The sequence below is a fragment of the Sorghum bicolor genome, chromosome 1 (assembly GCF_000003195.3).
Source record: "Sorghum bicolor cultivar BTx623 chromosome 1, Sorghum_bicolor_NCBIv3, whole genome shotgun sequence".
NCBI classification, from domain to species: domain Eukaryota; kingdom Viridiplantae; phylum Streptophyta; class Magnoliopsida; order Poales; family Poaceae; genus Sorghum; species Sorghum bicolor.
In genome coordinates, this window is record NC_012870.2 from 205,970 (window position 1) to 226,684 (window position 20,715).

General features: G+C 45.9%; 2 protein-coding genes across 2 annotated transcripts; both read left to right on the plus strand.

Moving 5' to 3' along the window:
- Positions 5,457-7,278, plus strand: LOC8059232 (anthocyanidin 3-O-glucoside 6''-O-acyltransferase). The gene has a single exon (XM_021451901.1). It carries the CDS (start codon positions 5,605-5,607, stop codon positions 7,042-7,044), a length of 1,440 nt encoding a protein of 479 aa, XP_021307576.1. The 5' UTR covers positions 5,457-5,604; the 3' UTR covers positions 7,045-7,278.
- On the plus strand, positions 10,811-13,752 carry LOC8059233 (subtilisin-like protease SBT5.3). Its single transcript, XM_002463418.2, has 2 exons — positions 10,811-11,208; positions 11,278-13,752. The coding sequence occupies exons 1-2, from the start codon at positions 11,104-11,106 to the stop codon at positions 13,552-13,554; spliced, it is 2,382 nt and encodes a 793-aa protein (XP_002463463.1). The 5' UTR covers positions 10,811-11,103; the 3' UTR covers positions 13,555-13,752.

Genomic DNA, 20,715 nt, shown 5'->3' on the forward strand with positions numbered 1-20,715 from the left:
AGAATATGAGATTGAGTATCTATCATTGCATGTATAATTGAGAACATTGTATCTAACTCTTTCATACAGGGATAAGTGTCACATAAAGGATATATAAAGTAATGAATAGTGACAAAGATAATTAATCTGATCAACATAACTAGCCACATAATAAATATGATAAGCACCTCAATTAGATACTCTAGAAAGTCATTAGCATGGAATTAGAACGAACTACAAGAATATTTCCTAAGTTATTCTCAACTATATAGTCTAGCATTATCATAGTTAGTGCAAGCATACTTAGCAATCATTGTGAGACAAGACTACGCCCATGCATAGTGATATTAGCAAGGTAAATGAGAAACATAGCAATCACTCTCCTGTAAATAATGTTGCTCTGCCAGCCCAATACACGAGAGGGGGACTATATAAGAATCAATGAAGCTATCACTATCACGAACTACCCCACGATCTGGCATATTAGGTACAATCGCAGATAAATACGGTATAAGCACCACTTCTACACAATATCTATCATTTACCCATGGATCCGATGGATAAACGCTATACGATCCTAAACATGTATATAGATCCAATCTAACTTAGCCAAGTACATAACTATGATAAACTAAGAACAATATAATCTTGAATATAAACAAGTAGAGCAAAGTCATAAGCAATATAATGAAGTAGAACAAAGTCATATTCATAATATTGAAGAACAAAGATAATTAGAAGAACAATTAGAAACACAATTAGAGAATTACCAAGAATCCTCTTGACAGATCCGGAAACCAATCGAAGATTGACTCCTTCTAGTTCTAATCCTATGTAGCTATGCTAATCTAGATGTCTAATTGATGTGGTGGCTCTAATATTGATCAGGGGCTTCTTCTCCCTTGAGGAATAATGAATTAGGGTTGAGAGGCTCTCTCCTCCAGGGGCCAGGGGGTCTGGTTTTATAGTCCCTTCAAGTGAATATGGGCCGTTGGATCAAACCGACATTGATTGAACGGTTATCCTTGATCCTTTAGGTCGGTGGAGATCTTCCCCGAAAGAGAGTCCTGATTGGACTCCAGAGGGGGCGGGCGCCCAGGGCAACTGGGCGGGCGCCCAGTGCCTGGCCCCGTTCGGCCTCCGCTTCCTTCCCGTGGCTTCTGGAGTCTTCTAGATGTAAGATAATTGCGCGGCACGTTGATATCTCTATGTAATCCCGACGTGTGGGCCTTTCTTCCTTATTTTCTGATAACCCCCTGCAGAAATAGACAAACACCAAAACTCGTGGAATTCTGTCAGATAAAACCCTAAGTCTAGATGTTGATTTCATTTGGATCCTTTTCTCTGTTTATTTGATAATTAAATTTGATACTTAAGGACCGTCAACACCGCCCCCATTGGCCGACCTTTGTACACTGCATGCCATCGACTCCACCCAATGAATGTCCTCTGTCGCGCGCACCATCTAGACTTGCTGCCTCCCTCATCGCCCATCTACTAACCACCACCACCGTTGTGCTTGTAGTCGCCACTAGACCCCTTCTTCAAAGGCCGGAGATGAACCCTCCCTTCCCTAACGATGGACGCCGCTGCCAGGCATCATGGGCGTGTTGTCTGCTCCCTCTTCCAATCCCACTACTCCCCGAGTGTCATCATCAGCTGGAGGTGGACAAGCTCACACATGCACTAGGCAAGTGTTATATTAGTGAGGCCAAGTGGGATAATGTCTAAGTAATCACTTTCCTTGAATAAGGAAGGTCTAGGGTATGCACCGAAGAAGGACAAGAAAGCATTTGCTCCTCACAAAACTACTTTCTTTTTCAAATATGCAGGAGAGTTGTGCATCATTATATTAGAAGATAGAATGGTCTGAGTACAAAATGGTTCCATAGCTTGGGTTAGTTTCTTTTGTTACATTCAAGCCCTTCATAAAACTACTTTTGTGACAAAAAAAATGGAGTATAAGGGTGTTGGGCACTTGGAGGAGTGTAAGAACAACAAGAAGAACGTATCCACAATTGAAGTTTTCAACATCTCCACAACATAAATCTGCTTTAATCATCAACTACTAACACAAAATATGAGCAACCCCCTAGGGTCTTTGGAGTGATCTGATCACACAAGTCTACATGAACTAGTTCTAAGCCCTTTTCTGCTCTATAGTTTGAAACTTGTGGAAAGGCAATTCTATGTTGTTTGCCAAGAAGACAACCATCACAAAATTTTTCTACCCTGTTCACTATTGGCATACCTTCTACCATCCCTTTGCAACTGAGATCTCAGAGAGCTCTAAAATTAAGAAGACTAAATCTTGCATGCCAACACCATGCCACATATTCAGTCTTCGTTAATAAGCATATTGGTGATGCTAAGCCAAATTTGATTGTGTACAGCCTATTAGCAGTCTAGGAGTGGGAATCAACATGGCACGTTCTTGATCAAACACACACATTCTACCATTCTCCAGTACAACTTTGAAACCCCTTTCTTCTAACTGATCAAGACTAACAATGTTTCTTTTCAAAGCTAGAATATAGTAAACATTGGCCAGTACTTTGTGTTGTTTGTGACGGCCTTCCATCATAATAGAGCCAATGCCATGGATCTCGACATGTGACCCATCTCCGAAACGCACTATGCCGTGAACGCCATCGTCGAGCTATGTTAGCACCAACTGCATTCTGGTCATGTGGTTGCTTGCTCTGATATCGAGCACCCACACACTGTTTGGAACATCCATCTCTGTCAGGTGGACGATCTGTGTCGGCCCACGCGCGACCTCGACATCGCACGTCGCCAGCATCAGTGTTGGCTACTCCACACCGCCCACAGCCATGTTTCACTCTGGGCATAAAACCCGCTACCCATTACCCGAACCCGAAAAACCCACACCCGAACCCGAAAAACCCGAACCCGCAATACCCGATTCCAGTTCGGGCAGTGAATCTCAAAACCCGCAAATTTTGTGGGTAATTCGGGTTTAGGGTTTCGGTACCCGAAAACCCGAATCCGCATATCATATGAACATCAGAACATGTGTTTCACTCTGGTTTTTTCCCCCCACGCGGCCAGCGCGGCCCAACAAGCCCACACAAGAAACCACTCGGCACCTGCTGGCTGCTGGCCTGCTGTATGCTGCCAATCTGCCATAGTGCCATGGAGACCGGAAGGACTGAACTGCTAGCCTGCTGGCTGCTGCAGCGCTGCTGTTATTTATCTTGTTTTCTTTGCCACCAAGTGTCGTTTGCACTTGGCCATTTTATAATTCTATGTAGTTATGTATTTATAATTCTATGCCAAATTATATGATGTTTAAGGGGTTGCTTACATTCTACAGAGTTCGGGTAGAATGGGATTACCCGAACCCGAACCCGAAGTTGCGGGTACCCGCGGCTGCGGGTAATGGGTTTTTGGGACTGAGTTCGGGTTCCAGTTTCTATTACCCGAACTTTTCAAAACCCGAATTACCCGACCCGATTGGATCGGGTAACCCGAACGCCCAGAGTGAGCCATGTTCACCTCTAGCTTCTTGGCCTCCCTTTCCTCCTTTGGGAGCTTACAGTCCTGTGCCCAATGGCCATATATGCCACAGTTGCGACCGCGCCCCTTCCGCCTTAGAGTGCCCTCGAAGGTCAATTTGACGGCCCTCGAAACATCGTCATCCGAGTGTGCCACCGCCTTGCCCTTCTGAGTGGCCGCTACTGGATCCACCACTGCCATCCTTTGGGCTAGAGTGGAACCGATGCTTATGCTTCTCCAGCCACTCCTCCTCGGTGAGCAGGAGGCGCCCCATCTGGTCGACGATATGCTCAACCTAGTCGTCGAGTCATTCTTTCGCCGCACGCAGGCGCCCCACCAACTCCTCCATCGTCATCACCTTTAGATCTCGTAGAACATCTCGATGGAGACCACCACCTGGGCAAGACAAAGAGAGGCACCACGCGAAGAAATTTCTTCACCACTCATGGTTCCTCTAGTGTCTCCCCGAGCTCCTTGAGATTGGCGATGAGATTTGTGATCCGCATGCCAAAGTCATCCATGGACTCGCCCTCCTTGAAACCGAAGTGCTCGAACTCTTTCAACAACTTTTGGGCATTAATGTCCTTCACGCGATCGGTGCCAAGGTGCATCATACACACCACCTCCCATGCCTCCTTGATGGTCTTGCGGGCACCCAAGGTTGTCCACATCTCCCTAGGAACCAAATGCATGAGCGCCCACATCGCCTAGCGATCTTGAGATCACATGACATTGGTACCCAGATCGATGGTGTACCATATCTCCATCGCCTCTAGATTGCACTGCGTCAGTATTGCCCACTTTGTATAGTTGGATCGCTCCAACATCGGCTAGAACAATGAATTCTCCCGAACGCTGTGCACCGAACTCACCTCCACATTGATCATCTTCTCTGTCGCCTGTCTTTGTGGGATCACGAGCTTCTTCTTCGGTGGCTCTGTGGTGGGCTTGTTGACCCATCGTAGAACATATACCAGCTCTGATACTAGATGTTAGGTTCGGTGGATCGCCAGTGCTAGGTTCTTGTCGACACACGGCGCACCACGAGCTCGCCGACGAACACACGAGAGAGCGAGGGGATATTTTCAACTGCTGATCGTGCATTCTTTCTTGATGCATTGTTTGGTCTTTATCTTGGCTTTGATCGGCATCCCCCGCCATGTTGAGCCGCTGCACAGTGTGCCCTTTTTTGTGGTCACCCGTGTGCATGGGCGGATCTAGGGGTATTCCCCAGTATTTCCGGGAATACCCAACTATTTTGGTACACTTTTATATAAATATGTGTATATACTTGTATATATAAAAGTATATGCTATAATATATAGTATTTTCGCACATTTGAGCTCAAAACATTTAAAAACTGGCATTTTAATTAGAAGTCTATATTCTAGAAAGCAAATATTAGTTTAAAGTTGCTGACTTGCAGTACGATTAGTTATATTTTAAGCCTATAGATTCGACTTTGTGAAAGTGAGAATACCTAAGTTTGAAATCCTAGCTCGGCCACTGCCCGTGTGACATGCACGACGCGCTCACCATGACAAGTCATGAGTAGGCCTTAGGAAGGGGTCTCAGTGTGCCCACGTGCAAGTCTAAGATTCTACGCTGATTACAAACGTGTTTGCAACAAAATAGTGAAACACCTAGCTAATGCATCTACATGCTGAACACAACTTGACACGATTACAGGATGCTCAATGCATGCAACAGTCACGAGGGTGGATCAGATGGGATCATCCAACTGTCAAATTAAAGCGTACGGTGCGGATGCAGGTGCGGCCGGCCGGTCGACGAATGTGCTGTACTGTAGCGGCTAGCTAACTAATTAGCGCATTGCATTGGTCAAGGACTGGGAGCGAGCGAGCGAGAGAGAGGGATCGCGGAGGCAAGGCTAGCTAGTTATAGCTAACAACAACTGAGCACGTGCGGGTAGCTGTGCCTGCTTCGCTTCGCATCGCATTGCCAAGATATATATATAATGGCGCGGCAGGGACAGGGAGGTCTCTCCATCATCCGAATCTAGCTAGCTAGCTAGCTTGCTAGTAGCGCAGCAAGGATATATAGGGATAGGGACTGCAGGGCCGGCTACCGGCAACGGAGGCAGCAATGGCAACGGATCAGGCTGCCGGCGGACACGTCCAGCAGCAGCAGCTGTTCCGCGTCGTGGACACGGCCCAGGTGGCTCCTGCAGGTGGTGTTGACGTCGCACTAGTGCCGCCACGCTCCATCCCGCTCACCTTCTTCGACGTCAAGTGGCTGCACCTCCCGCCCGTGGAGCGCGTCCTCCTGTACCGCCTCTCCCCGGACGCCGACGTCCCCGCCATCCTCTCCCATCTCAGGACCTCCCTCTCCCAGGCACTCGGCGCCTTCTACCCGATGGCAGGACACGTCGTCATGCCCACGCCCACGGAGCGCCGCCACCAGCTGTCGTACAGACCCGGCGACGCCGTCCCCTTCACCACCGCCGAGTACGACGTGGACATCGACCACCTCATCGCTGACGACGACTCCGCCCCCGTGCAGGTGGCCGCGCTCGCCCCGCTCGTGCCGCACCTGCCCAAGGGCCGAGCGGTGCTCGCCGTGCAGGCCACGCTGTTGCTCGGCGGCCGGGGCCTCGCGGTGGGAGTCACCGTCCACCACACCACCTGCGACGGAGCAGGATCCACGCACTTCCTCCACACATGGGCAGCAGCGGCGGCTGGAGCTGGACATCGTCAGCTCCCACCACCACAGGCACAGCCCCCCGTGATAGACCGGGAGCTCATCCCGGACCCCAGGGGCCTCTACGACATGTACCTCAGAAGCATGCCCCCCGTGGTGTCCCAGGACGGCTTCGAGTTCGTGCTGGGCAAGTATCAGGATCCCGGCGAGGACAAGGCCCTGGCCACGTTCACGCTGTCCCAGCAGCTGCTGCAGAGCATCAAGAGCGCGGTCGCCGACGAGGCGGCGCGGCGTGGCATGGTGACGCCGCCGCGGTGCTCCTCGATCCTCGCCACCTACGGCTTCATCTGGTCCTGCTACAGCCAGGTCCGGCGAGCAAAGACGTCCAAGTCCAACAACACCAGCTACTTCCTCTTCTCCGTGGACCAGCGCTCTCGCCTGAAACCGCCCGTCCCTGACAAGTACTTTGGCAACTGCTGCTGCCCGGCCATCGCGAGGGCGCCGACGGACGAGGTGGCGGCCGGGGGCATGGTCGGGCTGTTCGCGGCGTGCGCGGCGGTGGCGGCGGCGGTGGAGGAGGAGGTGCGCGAGGGGGCGCAGGAGCGGTGGGACGCGTGCGTGGCGAGGGTCAAGGAGGCGGTGGCCAACGGGACGCTGTCCGTGGCCGGCTCCCCGAGGTTCCGCGTCTACGACCTCGACTTTGGGTTCGGCCCGCCGGCAAAGGTGGACATGGTGTCCGTGGCCAAGACCGGCGCCATCTCCGTGGCGGACGCGCGTCCAGGAGGAGGTGGCGGCGTCGAGGTCGGCATCTCTCTGCCGGCGGCGACGGGGGACATGGACCGCTTCCGACAGACCGTTGCACAAGGGATGGCGTGGCTCCTTTAATTTAATTTCGATCGGCTCCTCCAGTCTCTCTTCTTCTTCTTCTTCTTCTTCTTCTTCTTCTTCTTCTTCTTCATGCATTGTCATTGTGATTGTGATTGTGATTGTGATTGTGTGTGCTCGTACTCGTACGTGTTGAATAATAAGCAAACTAGTCGATCACAGCGAGTGATGCTTAGCGTGTCGTTTGCCATTTGTTTGTTGGAGTTAATTGGAGCGATGGACCCGGCATGCACGCATGGGTTTCCCGTACGTTTTTGTTGGAGCGTTCCATCCCCCTGTGTTATTTCGCATGGAAATGCAACGCAACGCAATGCAATAATTGAAGTTGGTTGATCGCGTTTGATCGAGCTCAGCTCGCCGCCGACGTTCCGCCGTTACTAGGGCGTGAAAAAAAATAGGTGTCACATTAGATATTATAACCTATATTTTAAGTATTAAACATAGATTAATTAAAAAGTAAATTACATAATTTATTTAAAAATCATGAGACGAATTTATAAGTTCAATTAATCTGTTATTAGTATATGTTGATTATTATAGTAACTATATATGGCTAATTATAGACTAATTAATTTTAAAAATTTGTCTCATGATTTATAATTAAACTATGCAGATATTTTTTTAATCTATATTTAATGTTTCATACATATGTTGAAAGATTGGAAGTGACTTGATAAAAATTTTTTAGCTGACGATAAACATGACCGATCGAGTACTGTATATAACAACCACTGCGCCGCCGCACAGCAGCTAGCCTGCGACCCGTTTTAATTTGGCGATAACGGTAGCTCGATCGGACAGTGATGCATGGGGACAGCCGGACAGGCTACCGGCCGGTCGGTCCATCGTCAAATCATCGAGCTCCATTATATCAAAAAAAATGTATTATCGTAGTTTACTTTCTTTTTTTGTCTATTAAATTTGTTCAAACCTAGTAGTAAATCTAGAATGGTTTGCCTTAGGGCACTCACAATGCAAGACTCTATCACAGAGTCCAAGACAATCAACTACATATTATTTATGGTATTTTACTGATGTGACAGCATATTTATTGAAGAAAGAGGTAGAAAAAATAAGATTCCAAGTCTTATTTAGACTCCAAGTCCACATTGTTCGAGGTAATAAATAACTTTAGACTCTATGATAGAGTCTGTATTGTGAGTGCCCTTAGGCCTTGTTTAGTTCCGAAAAATTTTGGGAAATCGATACTGTAGCACTTTTGTTTGTATTTGACAAATATTGTTCAATTATGGACTAACTAGGCTCAAAAGATTCGTCTCGTCAATTTCGACCAAACTGTGCAATTAGTTTTTATTTTCGTTTATATTTAATACTCCATGCATACGTCTAAAGATTCGATGTGACGGGGAATGTGAAAAATTTTGCAAAATTTTCTGGAAAGTAAACAAGGCCTTAGCACAACAAGGCCTCTTGTATACTCCCTCCGTATCCGTAAAAGGTAACGTTCTGCACTCCTGGCTCATTTTCGTTAAACTTGACGTTCTCTGCTCCCAAGGCCTGGCAGAGACGGTATTACACCTGCCCTCACTCTCGGCTTGCAGCGTCTCTTCCTCTCTCTCTCTCTCAGCATGCACCGCGTCTCTTCCTCTCCCTGCATGCGCGCCAGGCCGCATCTCTTCCTCTTCCCGCATGCAGCGTCGGGCCAATCCGCCGTGCCCATTACCCAATCAATGCGCCATGCAGAACTTCTATGGAAAAGTAAGCAAAAAAAGGCGCCTAGGAGGGGCTTCTAACTGCCAACCTCAAGGCCAAGACTCCAACGTACCAACACTACGAAATTTTCTTGGAAAGACTACACCTACACACATATTTAATAGGGGCAAACGAAAAAAAATACTCTCTAATTAATCACTCATTGGTTACCACAATCATGTCATAAACGTCAAGAATTTCGGATATGGAGGGAGTATGTCTCTAAGACCAGTCTCAATGCATAATTTTATGGCACAGTTACCAAGACTATAAACTACGTAACCGAGCCACAGGAGTTTCATGGGGATGAAACTCCTTCATTTAATGACCCTGCCAAGTCAGCAGTTATGCTTATATGACACCCTATTTAATATGCATGACACTCTCATAAAACATGCATTGAGACTGGCCTAATAGATACAGATTAGAGTATAAGCATCTTTCGCCTAACTATAAGACGGCAGTGTGTATTGGTCGGGACGTCTTCAATAGTTCTCAAATAGCTAATCTAGAAGAAATTCTATTGGCTATCAATGATAATTTATAAATAATTAACTAGATGAGATATATAAATAAGAAAAAATAAACACTATAGTAGAAAGTTATATGAGAGATTTCTAAGAGGTCGTGCTAGATTAGCTATTTAAATGTTGCTAGCTATTTGATCTCTCTCTAAAAGTGTTACTTTTTTGTTTATTTTTATATCTCATCTAGCTAGCTATTTACAAATTGTTATTAAGGCGTTCTCATAGCCAATAGAATTTCTCTTAGACTAATTATTTGAGTATTATTGGGGATGCCCTTAGGGATGATGAATGTGGCGTCCATAGATTAATAGGTTATTCTCAGTGAAGGTTTTGATAAAGAGAGATACTAAAATTTGATGGGATAAAATGAGTTTTATAAAGATAACCCCCCCCCCCCAACACCCAAATAATATTTTGGTCTGGCCGAGCCAGATAGGTGTGGCAGGGCTATGCCCAAAAAATCTTTAAGGCCTTGTTTAGTTTCAAAAAATTTTACAAAATAGGAATAGTAGCACTTTCGTATGTATTTGACAAATATTGTCTAATTATGAACTAAGTAGGTTTAAAAGATTCGTCTCGTCAATTCCGACCAAACTGTGTAATTAGTTTTTATTTTCGTCTATATTTAATACTCTATGCATGCGTCTAAAGATTTGATGTGACGGAGAATCTGAAAAATTTTGCAAAACTTTTTGGGAACTAAACAAGGCCTAAGTGGACTTGCTTTTGTGTTTTTTTATAGGAGCAAATTATTAGGGTTTTTTCGATATATTTAAAAAGTTGTGGTAATAGATTTCTGGGAGTTTTTTTTAGGTACCGTTGGACATACTCTAACCTAAAAAGAAAACAACTGGGCGTGTTTGTGCCCCGTTCAGCACGCTCCCACCCTGTGTTGTGTATGTCTTTGTTTTGCATACTTATGACGTGAATTGAAAAGTTTGAAACACATAGGAAGGAAGGATGTTACGGTGCTCTGTTTTGGGGGCTTTGACCGAGTGACATGCAGACATTTCGGCTTTGGTTGGCAGTAAGTACTTAGGCCTTGTTTAGTTCACCCCAAAAATAAAAAAGTTTTCAAGATTCTCCATCACATCGAATCTTGCGGCACATGCATGGAGCATTAAATAAAGACAAAAACAAAAACTAATTATACCTGTAAATCGCGAGACGAATCTTTTGATCCTAGTTAGTCCATAATTAGATAATATTTGTTACAAACAAACGAAAGTGTTACAGTATAGAAATCTAAAAAATTTTCACATCTAAACACGGGCTTAGTAGGCATGCAGTGCAGTGCAGGTCATGAGATGAGATTCTTCATCAGGTCAGGTCAGGTGTTGAGGCCTTGTTTAGTTCGGAAAAAATTTTAAGATTATCCGTTACATCGAATCTTTGGTCGCATGCATGGAGCATTAAATATAGATAAAAATAAAAACTAATTACACAGTTTACCTTTAATTTATGAGATGAATCTTTTAAGCCTAGTTACTCCGTGATTGGATAATATTTGTCAAATAAAAACGAAAGTGCTACAGTAGCCAAAAACTAAAATTTTTGCAAACTAAACAAGTCCTCAAACTTTCTCTGGATCCAGCTTGGTGATGAATTAATGGTGATCCCGTTGCAAGCATGCATGCCATTGTTTTGCAGTCAAGTCAAAGCAGGTAGGGGGTTAGCCAAATTGAGGCCCTGAAACCTGCACCGGCCCTGAAAGCTAGCTATAGCTGCCTATTACAGGTGCATTGCATCAGTTGGGCAGATGGGAGGTACGGTGTCACTAGTAGTGTTAAGTTATCCCAGTGATCAGTGACAGAGTACCATGGCGAGGAGGAGGCAGAGGTCGCTGCTCTTGGTCGCCGTCGTCCAGTTCCTGAGCCTGTGCGTGGCCGAGTGGCATCTCCATCTCGTGGAAGCGTACAAGAAGGCAAGCAAAAATTTACTTAGTAGGCTTTGGTAGCGATACACTAACTAATGCTAATGCTAATGCATTCAGTCTTACATCGTGTATCTGGGAGCACATTCCTATGGCCGTGATGCGTCGGCGGAGGAGCATGCCCGCGCCACCCAGTCTCACCATCACCTCCTTGCATCCATCCTCGGCGGCGACGACGAGACGGCGCGGCAGTCCATCTTCTACTCCTACACCAAGAGCACCCTGAATGGGTTCGCGGCGCACCTGGAGGAGTCGGTCGCCCAGCAGATCCAGGAGCACCCCGAGGTGGTGGCGGTGGTGGAGAGCAAGATGCTCCAGCTGCACACCACCCGCTCCTGGGACTTCATGGACCTGGAGCGCGACGGCCATGTCCTCCCGGGCTCCATCTGGAACCACGCCAAGTTCGGGCAGGACGTGATCATCGCCAGCCTCGACAGCGGCGTGTGGCCCGAGTCCCACAGCTTCGCCGACGACGGCGGCGACCTGGCCGAGGCCGTTCCCGCCCGCTGGAAGGGCACCTGCCAGGACACCGTCAAGTACGGCGTCGCCTGCAACCGCAAGCTCATCGGCGCCAGGTTCTTCAACAGGGACATGCTGCTCAGCAACCCCTCCGTGGTGGGCGCCAACTGGACGCGCGACACCGAGGGCCACGGCACCCACACGCTCTCCACCGCCGCCGGCAGCTTCGTGCCCCGCGCCAGCCTCTTCGGCTACGCCAACGGCACCGCCAAGGGCGGCGCGCCGCGGGCGCGCGTCGCCGCCTACAAGGTCTGCTGGTCGGGCGAGTGCGCCGCCGCCGACGTCCTCGCCGGATTCGAGTCCGCCATCCACGACGGCGCCGACGTCATCTCCGTCTCCTTCGGCCAGGACGCGCCCCTCGCCGACGACGCCAAGTCCCTCTTCCAGGAGCCCGTCACTCTCGGCTCCCTCCACGCCGCCGTCCACGGCGTCTCCGTCGTCTGCTCCGCCGGCAACTCCGGCCCCTACGACAACACCATCGTCAACGCCGCGCCCTGGGTCACCACCGTCGCCGCCACCACCGTCGACAGGGACTTCCCCAACGTCCTCACCCTCGGCAACAGCGTGCGCCTCAAGGGGATGAGCCTCGAGTCCACCACGCTGCACTCCAACACGCTCTACCCGATGGTCGACGCCGCGCGCGCCGCCAGCGCCACCTCCAACACGTACGACGCCTCCAGCTGCGCGCTCGGCACCCTCGACCCCGCCGCCGTCAAGGGCAAGATCGTCGTGTGCCGCCGTGGCGGCGGCGGAGGCGGAGGCGGAGGCCAAGTCTCCCGGGTCACCAAGGGGATGGCCGTGCTCGACGCGGGTGGTGCCGGGATGATCCTCGCCAACGACAGGATGGACGGCGAGGACATCGTCGCCGACGCGCACGTGCTCCCGGCCACCATGATCACCTACAGCGAGGCCGTCTCCCTGTACGCCTACATGGCGTCCACGGCCAACCCCGTCGCCAACATCTCGCCCTCCAAGACGGAGGTCGGCGTCAAGAACTCGCCGTCCGTGGCGGGATTCTCCTCCCGCGGGCCCAGCGGGACTCTCCCCTACGTCCTCAAGCCCGACATCGCCGCGCCGGGGGTCGACATCCTGGCCGCCTTCACCGAGTACGTCGGCCCCACGGAGCTCGCCTCCGACAAGCGCCGCTCCGAGTACGCCATCCTGTCCGGCACCTCCATGTCCTGCCCTCACGTCTCCGGCATCATCGCGCTCCTCAAGGCGGCGCGCCCGGAGTGGAGCCCCGCCGCGATGCGCTCCGCGATCATGACCACGGCGCGCACCCAGGACAACTCGGGGGCGCCCATCCGCGACCACGACGGCAGGGAGGCCAACGCCTTCGCCTACGGCGCCGGCAACGTGCACCCCAACCGCGCCGTCGACCCGGGCCTCGTGTACGACGCCACCCCCGACGACTACTTCACCTTCCTCTGCTCCATGGGCTTCTCCGAGGCAGACATGAAGCGCCTCAGCGCCGGCAAGTTCGCGTGCCCGGCTAAGGTGCCCGCCATGGAGGACCTCAACTACCCGTCCATCGTGGTGCCGTCGCTGCGCGGCACGCAGACGGTGACGCGGCGGGTCAAGAACGTCGGCCGCCCGGCCAAGTACCTGGCGTCCTGGCGCGCCCCGGTCGGGATCACCATGGAGGTCAAGCCGACGGTGCTCGAGTTCAGCAAGGGGGTCGGCGAGGAGGAGGAGTTCAAGGTGACGGTCACGTCGCACAAGGACAAGATCGGGCTGGGCTACGTCTTTGGGAGGCTCGTCTGGACAGACGGGACCCACTATGCCAGAAGCCCCGTCGTCGTCAACGCACTCGCGTGATTCCATTCCATTATCAGTCCTGCTAACTACCTAGGATCCATGCAATCCAAGCAACGGCCTTGTGAATTTTTGTGACACATAAGTAAGGGTTTAAAATATGTTTTATTTTTCTTTCCTTCTTCTAGTAGTGACGAAGTGAGATAGGCTTATTTATTATTGGACATATTATCTATATAAATAAAATTTTGGCTCTTCGCATGCGAACTTGAATTAATGGTAAATAAGTTTATATCTATATTTATACCTAATAATAAAGAGGTAAAATTTTTAAGCTCTTTTTTTGTCCATCCATTTGTCTGGTCGGTCTCTCTAACTCACCGAGTAATGGAGAGTTTTTTTTCTAGACTTATATATATAATTCGTATTCATAGAAGTTAGAATAGCTCACATCTAAACTAATATAGAGGAAGAATCCTAATTTAGATAGATTCCTCGGATCCTGAGCACCATAAATAGAACTCATAATAATCAAATAAGAAAGAATAAAAGTTAAGTTCTTCATTTTGGTCTTTTTTTATTTAGTCATACGTGAAATGGGAGAAACAAATCATATCCTTGTGTTCCTCCTTTTTTATTCTTTTTACACACGTAGGTCGTAGGTGTTTCCTCAATCAGGGTCTCAGGGCAGTGTTTAGTTTCGAAAAAATTTCGCGACACTATAACACTTTTTGTTTGTTTGTAATAATTATTGTCTAATTATGAACTAACTAGTGAAAGGTCCTAATATGGCTAGAGGGGGGTGAATAGCCTATTAAAAAGTTCTACAAATTCACTAGAGCAAGAGGTTAGTAAATAACAAAGCGAAGCTTTTTGCTCTAGCTCTAAGGGGTGTTTGCAAGCCACCTATTCAACAATTCTAGTTGATATTATCACTAGGCACACAAGAGCTATGTCTCTACTTACACTAGAGAGCTACCTAAAGTTTCTATACAAGTATGTAAGCTACTCTAGTTTGCAAGAAAGTAAGAGAGAAGGTTTGATCTTTATACCACCGCGTAGAGGGGATGAACCAATCAATAATATGAAGTCCAATCACCGGGAGAAATCCAATGAACAATCACAATGGAGACACACAATTTTTCTCCCGAGGTTCACGTGCTTGCCGGCACGCTACGTCCCCGTTGTGTCGACCAACACTTGGTGGTTCGGTGGCTAAGAGGTGTAGCACGAACCTCGTCCTCACTAGGACACCACAAGAACCTACCCACAAGTGAGGTAGCTCAATGACACGAGCAATCCACTAATGTTGCCTTTGGCTCTCCGCCGAGGTAGGCACAAAGCTCTCACAATCACCGGGAGATGGCCACGAACAATCACCAACTCGTGCCAATGCTCCTCCGCTGCTCCAAGCCGTCTAGGTGGCGGCAACCACCAAGAGTAACAAGAAAACCGCAGCTAGAACGATCCCCAAGTGCCACTAGATGCAATCACTCAAGCAAATGCACTTGGAATCACTCCCAATCTCACAAAGATGTATAATCTAGGAAGGAGATGAGTGGGAGGTGTTTGCTTAGGCTCACAAGGATGTCAAGTATGTTAGAATGCCAAGAGTGTGAGCCCCAAGCCTGCCAAACACGTATTTATAGCCCCTCAAACAAATAGAGCCGTTGGCTCTTACACTGGGCGAAATACGGGGTCACCGGACGCTCTTAAAGGGGCACCGGACGCTCAACACCAGCGTCCGGTGCTCCAACGTCAGCCGCGTGTCAGAGTCTAACGGTAACCTGCAGAGCACCGGACGCTGAGCAGGTTGGCACCGGACACGTCCAGTGCACACCGGACTCATGCGCAGAGAGCTCCGCAAACTTGCAGGGTCACCGGACGCAAGCCACCGGACGCACCCTCAGCGTCCGGTGCTCACCGGACCCATGCGCAGAGAGGGTCGCAAAACGCCCGCACACCGGACGCGCACCACCGGACGCTCAAGCCAGCGTCTGGTGCCTATCGTCCGGTGCCTTACCCTAGCTGGGCCAGGCACTGTCTGCACCGGACGCTCAAACGCAGCGTCCGGTGCCTCAGAAGCTAGCGTCCGGTGAGTGTTTCTCAGCGCCCGCGACTTCTCCAAAAATTCCCACCGGCGTAATAGAAAATATGCACTTCATTTTCTCAAAAGCGCCGAATCCCGCCTCGCAAGCTCGGCGGGAGGGAGAGAGGAACCCATCCTCTCTCTAACCTTCAAACTCCAACTCCCTTCTCAAAGTGTGCCAACACCACAACGTGTGAACCAACATGTGCACGTGTGTTAGCATTTTCACAATCATTTTCTTTGAAGGAGTTAAGTTAGCTCACTAGGTTCTAAATGCATGCACATGAACAATGACACCTAGTGGCACTTGATAACCGCTTAGCCAAAGAATTCCCCTCTTTATAGTACGGCTATCTATCCTAAAAGTGATCACACCCTCTATGGTGTCTTGATCACCAAAGCCAAAACCCTAAGCAATACCTTTTGCCTTGATCTCCACAGAGTTTTGTTTTTCTCTTTCTTCTTTTCCAAGTTGAGCACTTGATCATCTTGTGGTCATCACCATCATCATCACTTGCTCCATCACTTGGCATGTACCAATCTCATTAAGTCTACACAGACTTAGTATAGAGGTTAGTACTAGGGTTTCATCAATTATCCAAAACCAAACTAGGGCTTTCAACTAGCCTCAAAAGATTCGTCTCATCGTTCAAACCAAATTGTTTAATTAGTTTTTATTTTTGTCTATATTTAATACTCTATGCATGCGTCTAAAGATTTAATGTCACAGGAAATCTTAAAAAATTTTGGATTTTGAGGTGGAAGTAAACAAGGCCCTAGGTGCCTTCCCAGTCTCCTATATGATGTCCATGATTTTATTGTTATAAAATATACGGATTTAATCCTAGAAGGAAAGGAGAAGGAATTCTAATTCTAGTCCGTTTATATGTGGGTTTTTACCAAAATTTTTAGACCTTGGAGTATTATAAAAAAATAGTCTATGTAATGATTAATATATACACGTAGGAACTCTATGTAATGATCAATATTTAAAGAAATAAAGAATAATCTCCCTATCTTATGTCTATTTGTTCTCTACTTTCAATCTATTATATTGATCATGAGAGACGGAGAGGGAAAGATCCCAACCGCTGGCAACATATTTTATAACACGTTCATGCCGCCGATGTCCCGGATGTGACTACTTCGACGACGCGACATCCTGACGTTGTTAGCGGAACGGATCTGCTACCTCTACCTGCAACTAATCTGCACTGCATCAACATGCAGCGTCGCCGTCAAACAGGTGATTCTACGACAATGTCAAACGCCCTACGCGGTATGTATCTATTAACCACTGTACTACGTATGGGGCATGTGACGTAGATCAAATTGACATCCTATACGAGGGCCTTGTTTAGTTCACCCAAAAAAACAAAAAAAAAATCAAGATTTTCCCGTCACATCGAATCTTGCGGCACATGCATAAAGCTTTAAATATAGTCAAAAACAAAAACTAATTACACAGTTTAACTGTAAATCGTGAGATGAATATGTTGAGCCTAATTAGTCCATTATTAGACAATATTTGCCACAAACAAACGAAAGTGCTATAGTGCTCCGAAGCAAAAAAAAAATGGAAATTAAACAAGGCCGAGGTACGATATAATCTGGCAGATTGTGTTTATCCTTGCTATCGAACTGGCCATTTCCATCGCACATGTAGTATGTAAAATTGATATATACAATACATACGAGAATTCCATCCATGATTTAAGAATAAAGAAAAGGGCTTGAATGCGTCAGAACTTAAGCACCCTGCATGCTCCTGCATGAGCGTGTGCACTGCCCGGCCTTGTAGGCTGCCACCGATCGACACCCTGGCAATGCTTTCTTGTAGGAAGTAAGTCCATCAAATTTTGGATAGAACTAATTTCATCAAATTAAAATGTTACACGTCTAAATCGATTAATTTTCCTAAAGAACAACAATTTCTCAAGAAACCCGTGGATGTTCCAAAGATATTGCTGTACAGATCATGGATCGACTTGCCATCAATCCACCTAACCTCATCATGCTCATACTGTAAGTATCCAAGCTGAATCTACTCTTATATCACTGCTGAGGCTGTGGCATGGTGAGCATGCCTATAGACTATAGCGTGTGGCGTGCCATATGCACACTTATAATTGAAAGCCACAACATCGGCTGCTATCACAAGTCATTGCTCGAACGCATATGTCTTTATCTTTTAAGATAGCTTTGGTAGCACTATTATGATGGAGGAGACCGACTCAAGATTATCTGGGCCATGAAGGTTCATAAGCATAGTATTGAACAGTTGGAAGCCCTCTTGAGTCATCTATTAAACGGGTTGGCCCACACAGAACATGGTCCGCAAAATTGGAAATTCATATGAACTTAAAAAAAGCTAAAAGCTTCTTGTTTTGGGATACAATAGCAGCCTGAGATAGAAAATATAATTTTCCAAAGTATAACGTGAAGTTATGACGTCCTTTAGAAATTGTAAATCTTTTCTTAATACTTAATTATGAAAATTTCACTCCACCCAAAAATCAGTCCGCCTCCTCGGGTATTTGTCCGCCTCCCTCCAGAAGTGGAAGAGAAAAACAAATAAAAAATTTTCTAGAGTTTCTAATGTAAAATTTTTTGTACACATTGAATAAGAAAAATATAGGGGGCCTAAGTACAAAGTGTTTGTCTTTACTTTTCTTTTATTCTTTAAATCGGTTGAAAATTGATAAATGCGTAGTTATTCATAGAAAAATGTATAGTAATTCATAGAAAAATCGAAAAATTATAAAACAAATTTGTTAAGCTCCACATGCGTAGATCCATGCAGTAAACAAAAAATATCACAAGTTTTAGTACATTTTTGCTAGAGATGCTTGCCTATACTTTTTAGTGTAAAATTGATCGGTTGAAAATCGATAAATATGTAATAATTCATAGAAAAATCTAAAAATTAAAAACAAATTTTATTCAGCTCCACATATATAGATTCATGCAGTAAACAAAAAATATCACAAATTTTAGTATATTTTTTGCTGGAGATGTTTGCCTATGTTTTTTAGTGTAAAATTGAAATTATAGTTATTTGCTCCAATTATTATGAAAATTTTATGGTAGCCTATTTAATGTGATGCTAGATTTGTGGTAAAGTTTTAGCACCATTCCTGCATATCTCACTAATTTACTGATTTACCTAAATTTATGCTTGAGGATGCTTCAACTACCTTTATACGGTGTGTTGTTATGTCATATCAACATTTCATAAGTCCATGTGTTCAAAATCTACATACATTTAACTGATATATCATATTTTATAGGAATCATAATCTAAATAAAAAAATAAAGCTAGCAACAAACATCTTATGTTCTAATATAATACTAAGGTATATTAAGAGGTAATATTAGAGTAAGATAAGATTTGACTGATTTCTTTTTTTATTATTGAATAAATATGTCTCCGAGCTATATGTTATTGTACATATTAACTATCTAATACCATAGATGTCATGGTTATCAATAAAATAAATTATAGACTTTTTAAATTTTATAAAAAGAATAAATATAAATAGATATGTAACATTAATTTGATGTTTTTCTCCCGTTGCAACGCACGGGCATATTTGCTAAAGTATATTTGTCACTAGGAGGATTTCCCATGCGTTGCCGCGGGTATGAAGAAGAAATATAAATATAATTTTACTGTAGTCTATCGAGTGATCTATATGTAGTTTTAGTAGTCAATTTCTGAAGAGGAAGAGAGAAGGTCACATAAGAGAATAATTGTTAGCAGTATGCATGTATAGTTATGTGTAGGTAGTTGTATCTACTACTGAAACCATTTGTGAATGGACACTTAATTACATACGGCAGCAGTAGAAGTAGATGATGACGTTACGCAATGAGATACAAGAAAATTAGCTTAGTGAGATTTGTCTTTATAGGATATATAGATAAGGACCGAATGCATTCTGAAAAATGCACCGATAACTAAACATATATATTTGGGAGCTTTGGAATTTTATATTGACGTGTACATGCCGTGTGTGTGGATTCTCCTTTTTTGCACTTATTTGGTACATGATTTTTTATACCATGTACTTGCTAACTTACAAAAATAAAATTGGATGATTACATTAGAAACATGATATGTGGTATATGGATTCTCTAAATCCTGCAGATCTTAGACTTATCTCCTTTAAGAGACTCATATTTTATTTTCTAGCATAATGAATTTTTGGGATAAATGAATGGTTGATATTAATTCCGAAAATTTATATTTATACCATAATCTTAAAAAATGCTAGAATGCTTCTATGAATATTTTTTGGGATAATGAATGGTTGATATCAATAATGATGATTGTCCCTGTGTTTTCATAAATAAATCTGACGATGGGTTTTGCATCATCTCTGTCTATGTTGATGATTTGAACATCATCAGGACCACAAGGGACATTGACGAAGCGATGGCTTACCTTAAGGCTGAGTTTGAGATGAAAAACTTAGGCAAAACCAAGTTTTGTTTGGGCCTACAGCTCGAACACCTCCCTGAAGGATGTTGTTTGGTGAAAGTTATTGACTTCGTAACAATCACTTAAACATTAAGAATTGAATTCAAGAAATGGTCAACATTCTCATTCTGAGTTCGTACAGTACATGTCAGAGGGAGTATTTATAGGGCCCCCGACTTCGCCCAATGTACTAAATGACTATTTTGCCCTTCATACAAATGATTACAACATATTATTTGGGTGAGGGCAATGTCGTCTTTTTTCATATTTAGTCTTCATTTCATCAGTTTTGATCTTCAAGTCTTCAGGCGGTTCTGCAGTCTTGACTTAGTCGATTTGCGCAATCAATCTATGAGCGAAGTTGAACTTCGTCTTCGCTTTACTTTTGCCAGGTTCGCTATCTGGAGGCGAAGACGAAGTCACTTGAGCGAAGTTTGAGTTGGTACCTTGGCGAAGTCAACTTTATCTTCGCTACAATCGTGTTCCTATAGAAAAATTCTAAACAGAAATTAGAGAGTTGATCCTTTAGAATCTTAACTCCAAAGTTTGGGACTACTTTTCATGACTAAATCCAACTCTCAACAGAGGTACATGTTATGACGGGCATAACATACCAGTAAGCCTAATAGTGGCTAGGAGAAGGTGGTGGAGT

What these genes read in the sequence shown, in the direction of transcription:
- LOC8059232 (XM_021451901.1), top strand. Translation starts at nt 5,605, where the DNA reads ATGGCAACGGATCAGGCTGCCGGCGGACACGTCCAGCAGCAGCAGCTG.
- LOC8059233 (XM_002463418.2), top strand. Translation starts at nt 11,104, where the DNA reads ATGGCGAGGAGGAGGCAGAGGTCGCTGCTCTTGGTCGCCGTCGTCCAG. An exon ending in TCGTGGAAGCGTACAAGAAG is followed by an intron (nt 11,209 to 11,277) that starts GCAAGCAAAAAT and finishes TAATGCATTCAG; the next exon opens with TCTTACATCGTGTATCTGGG.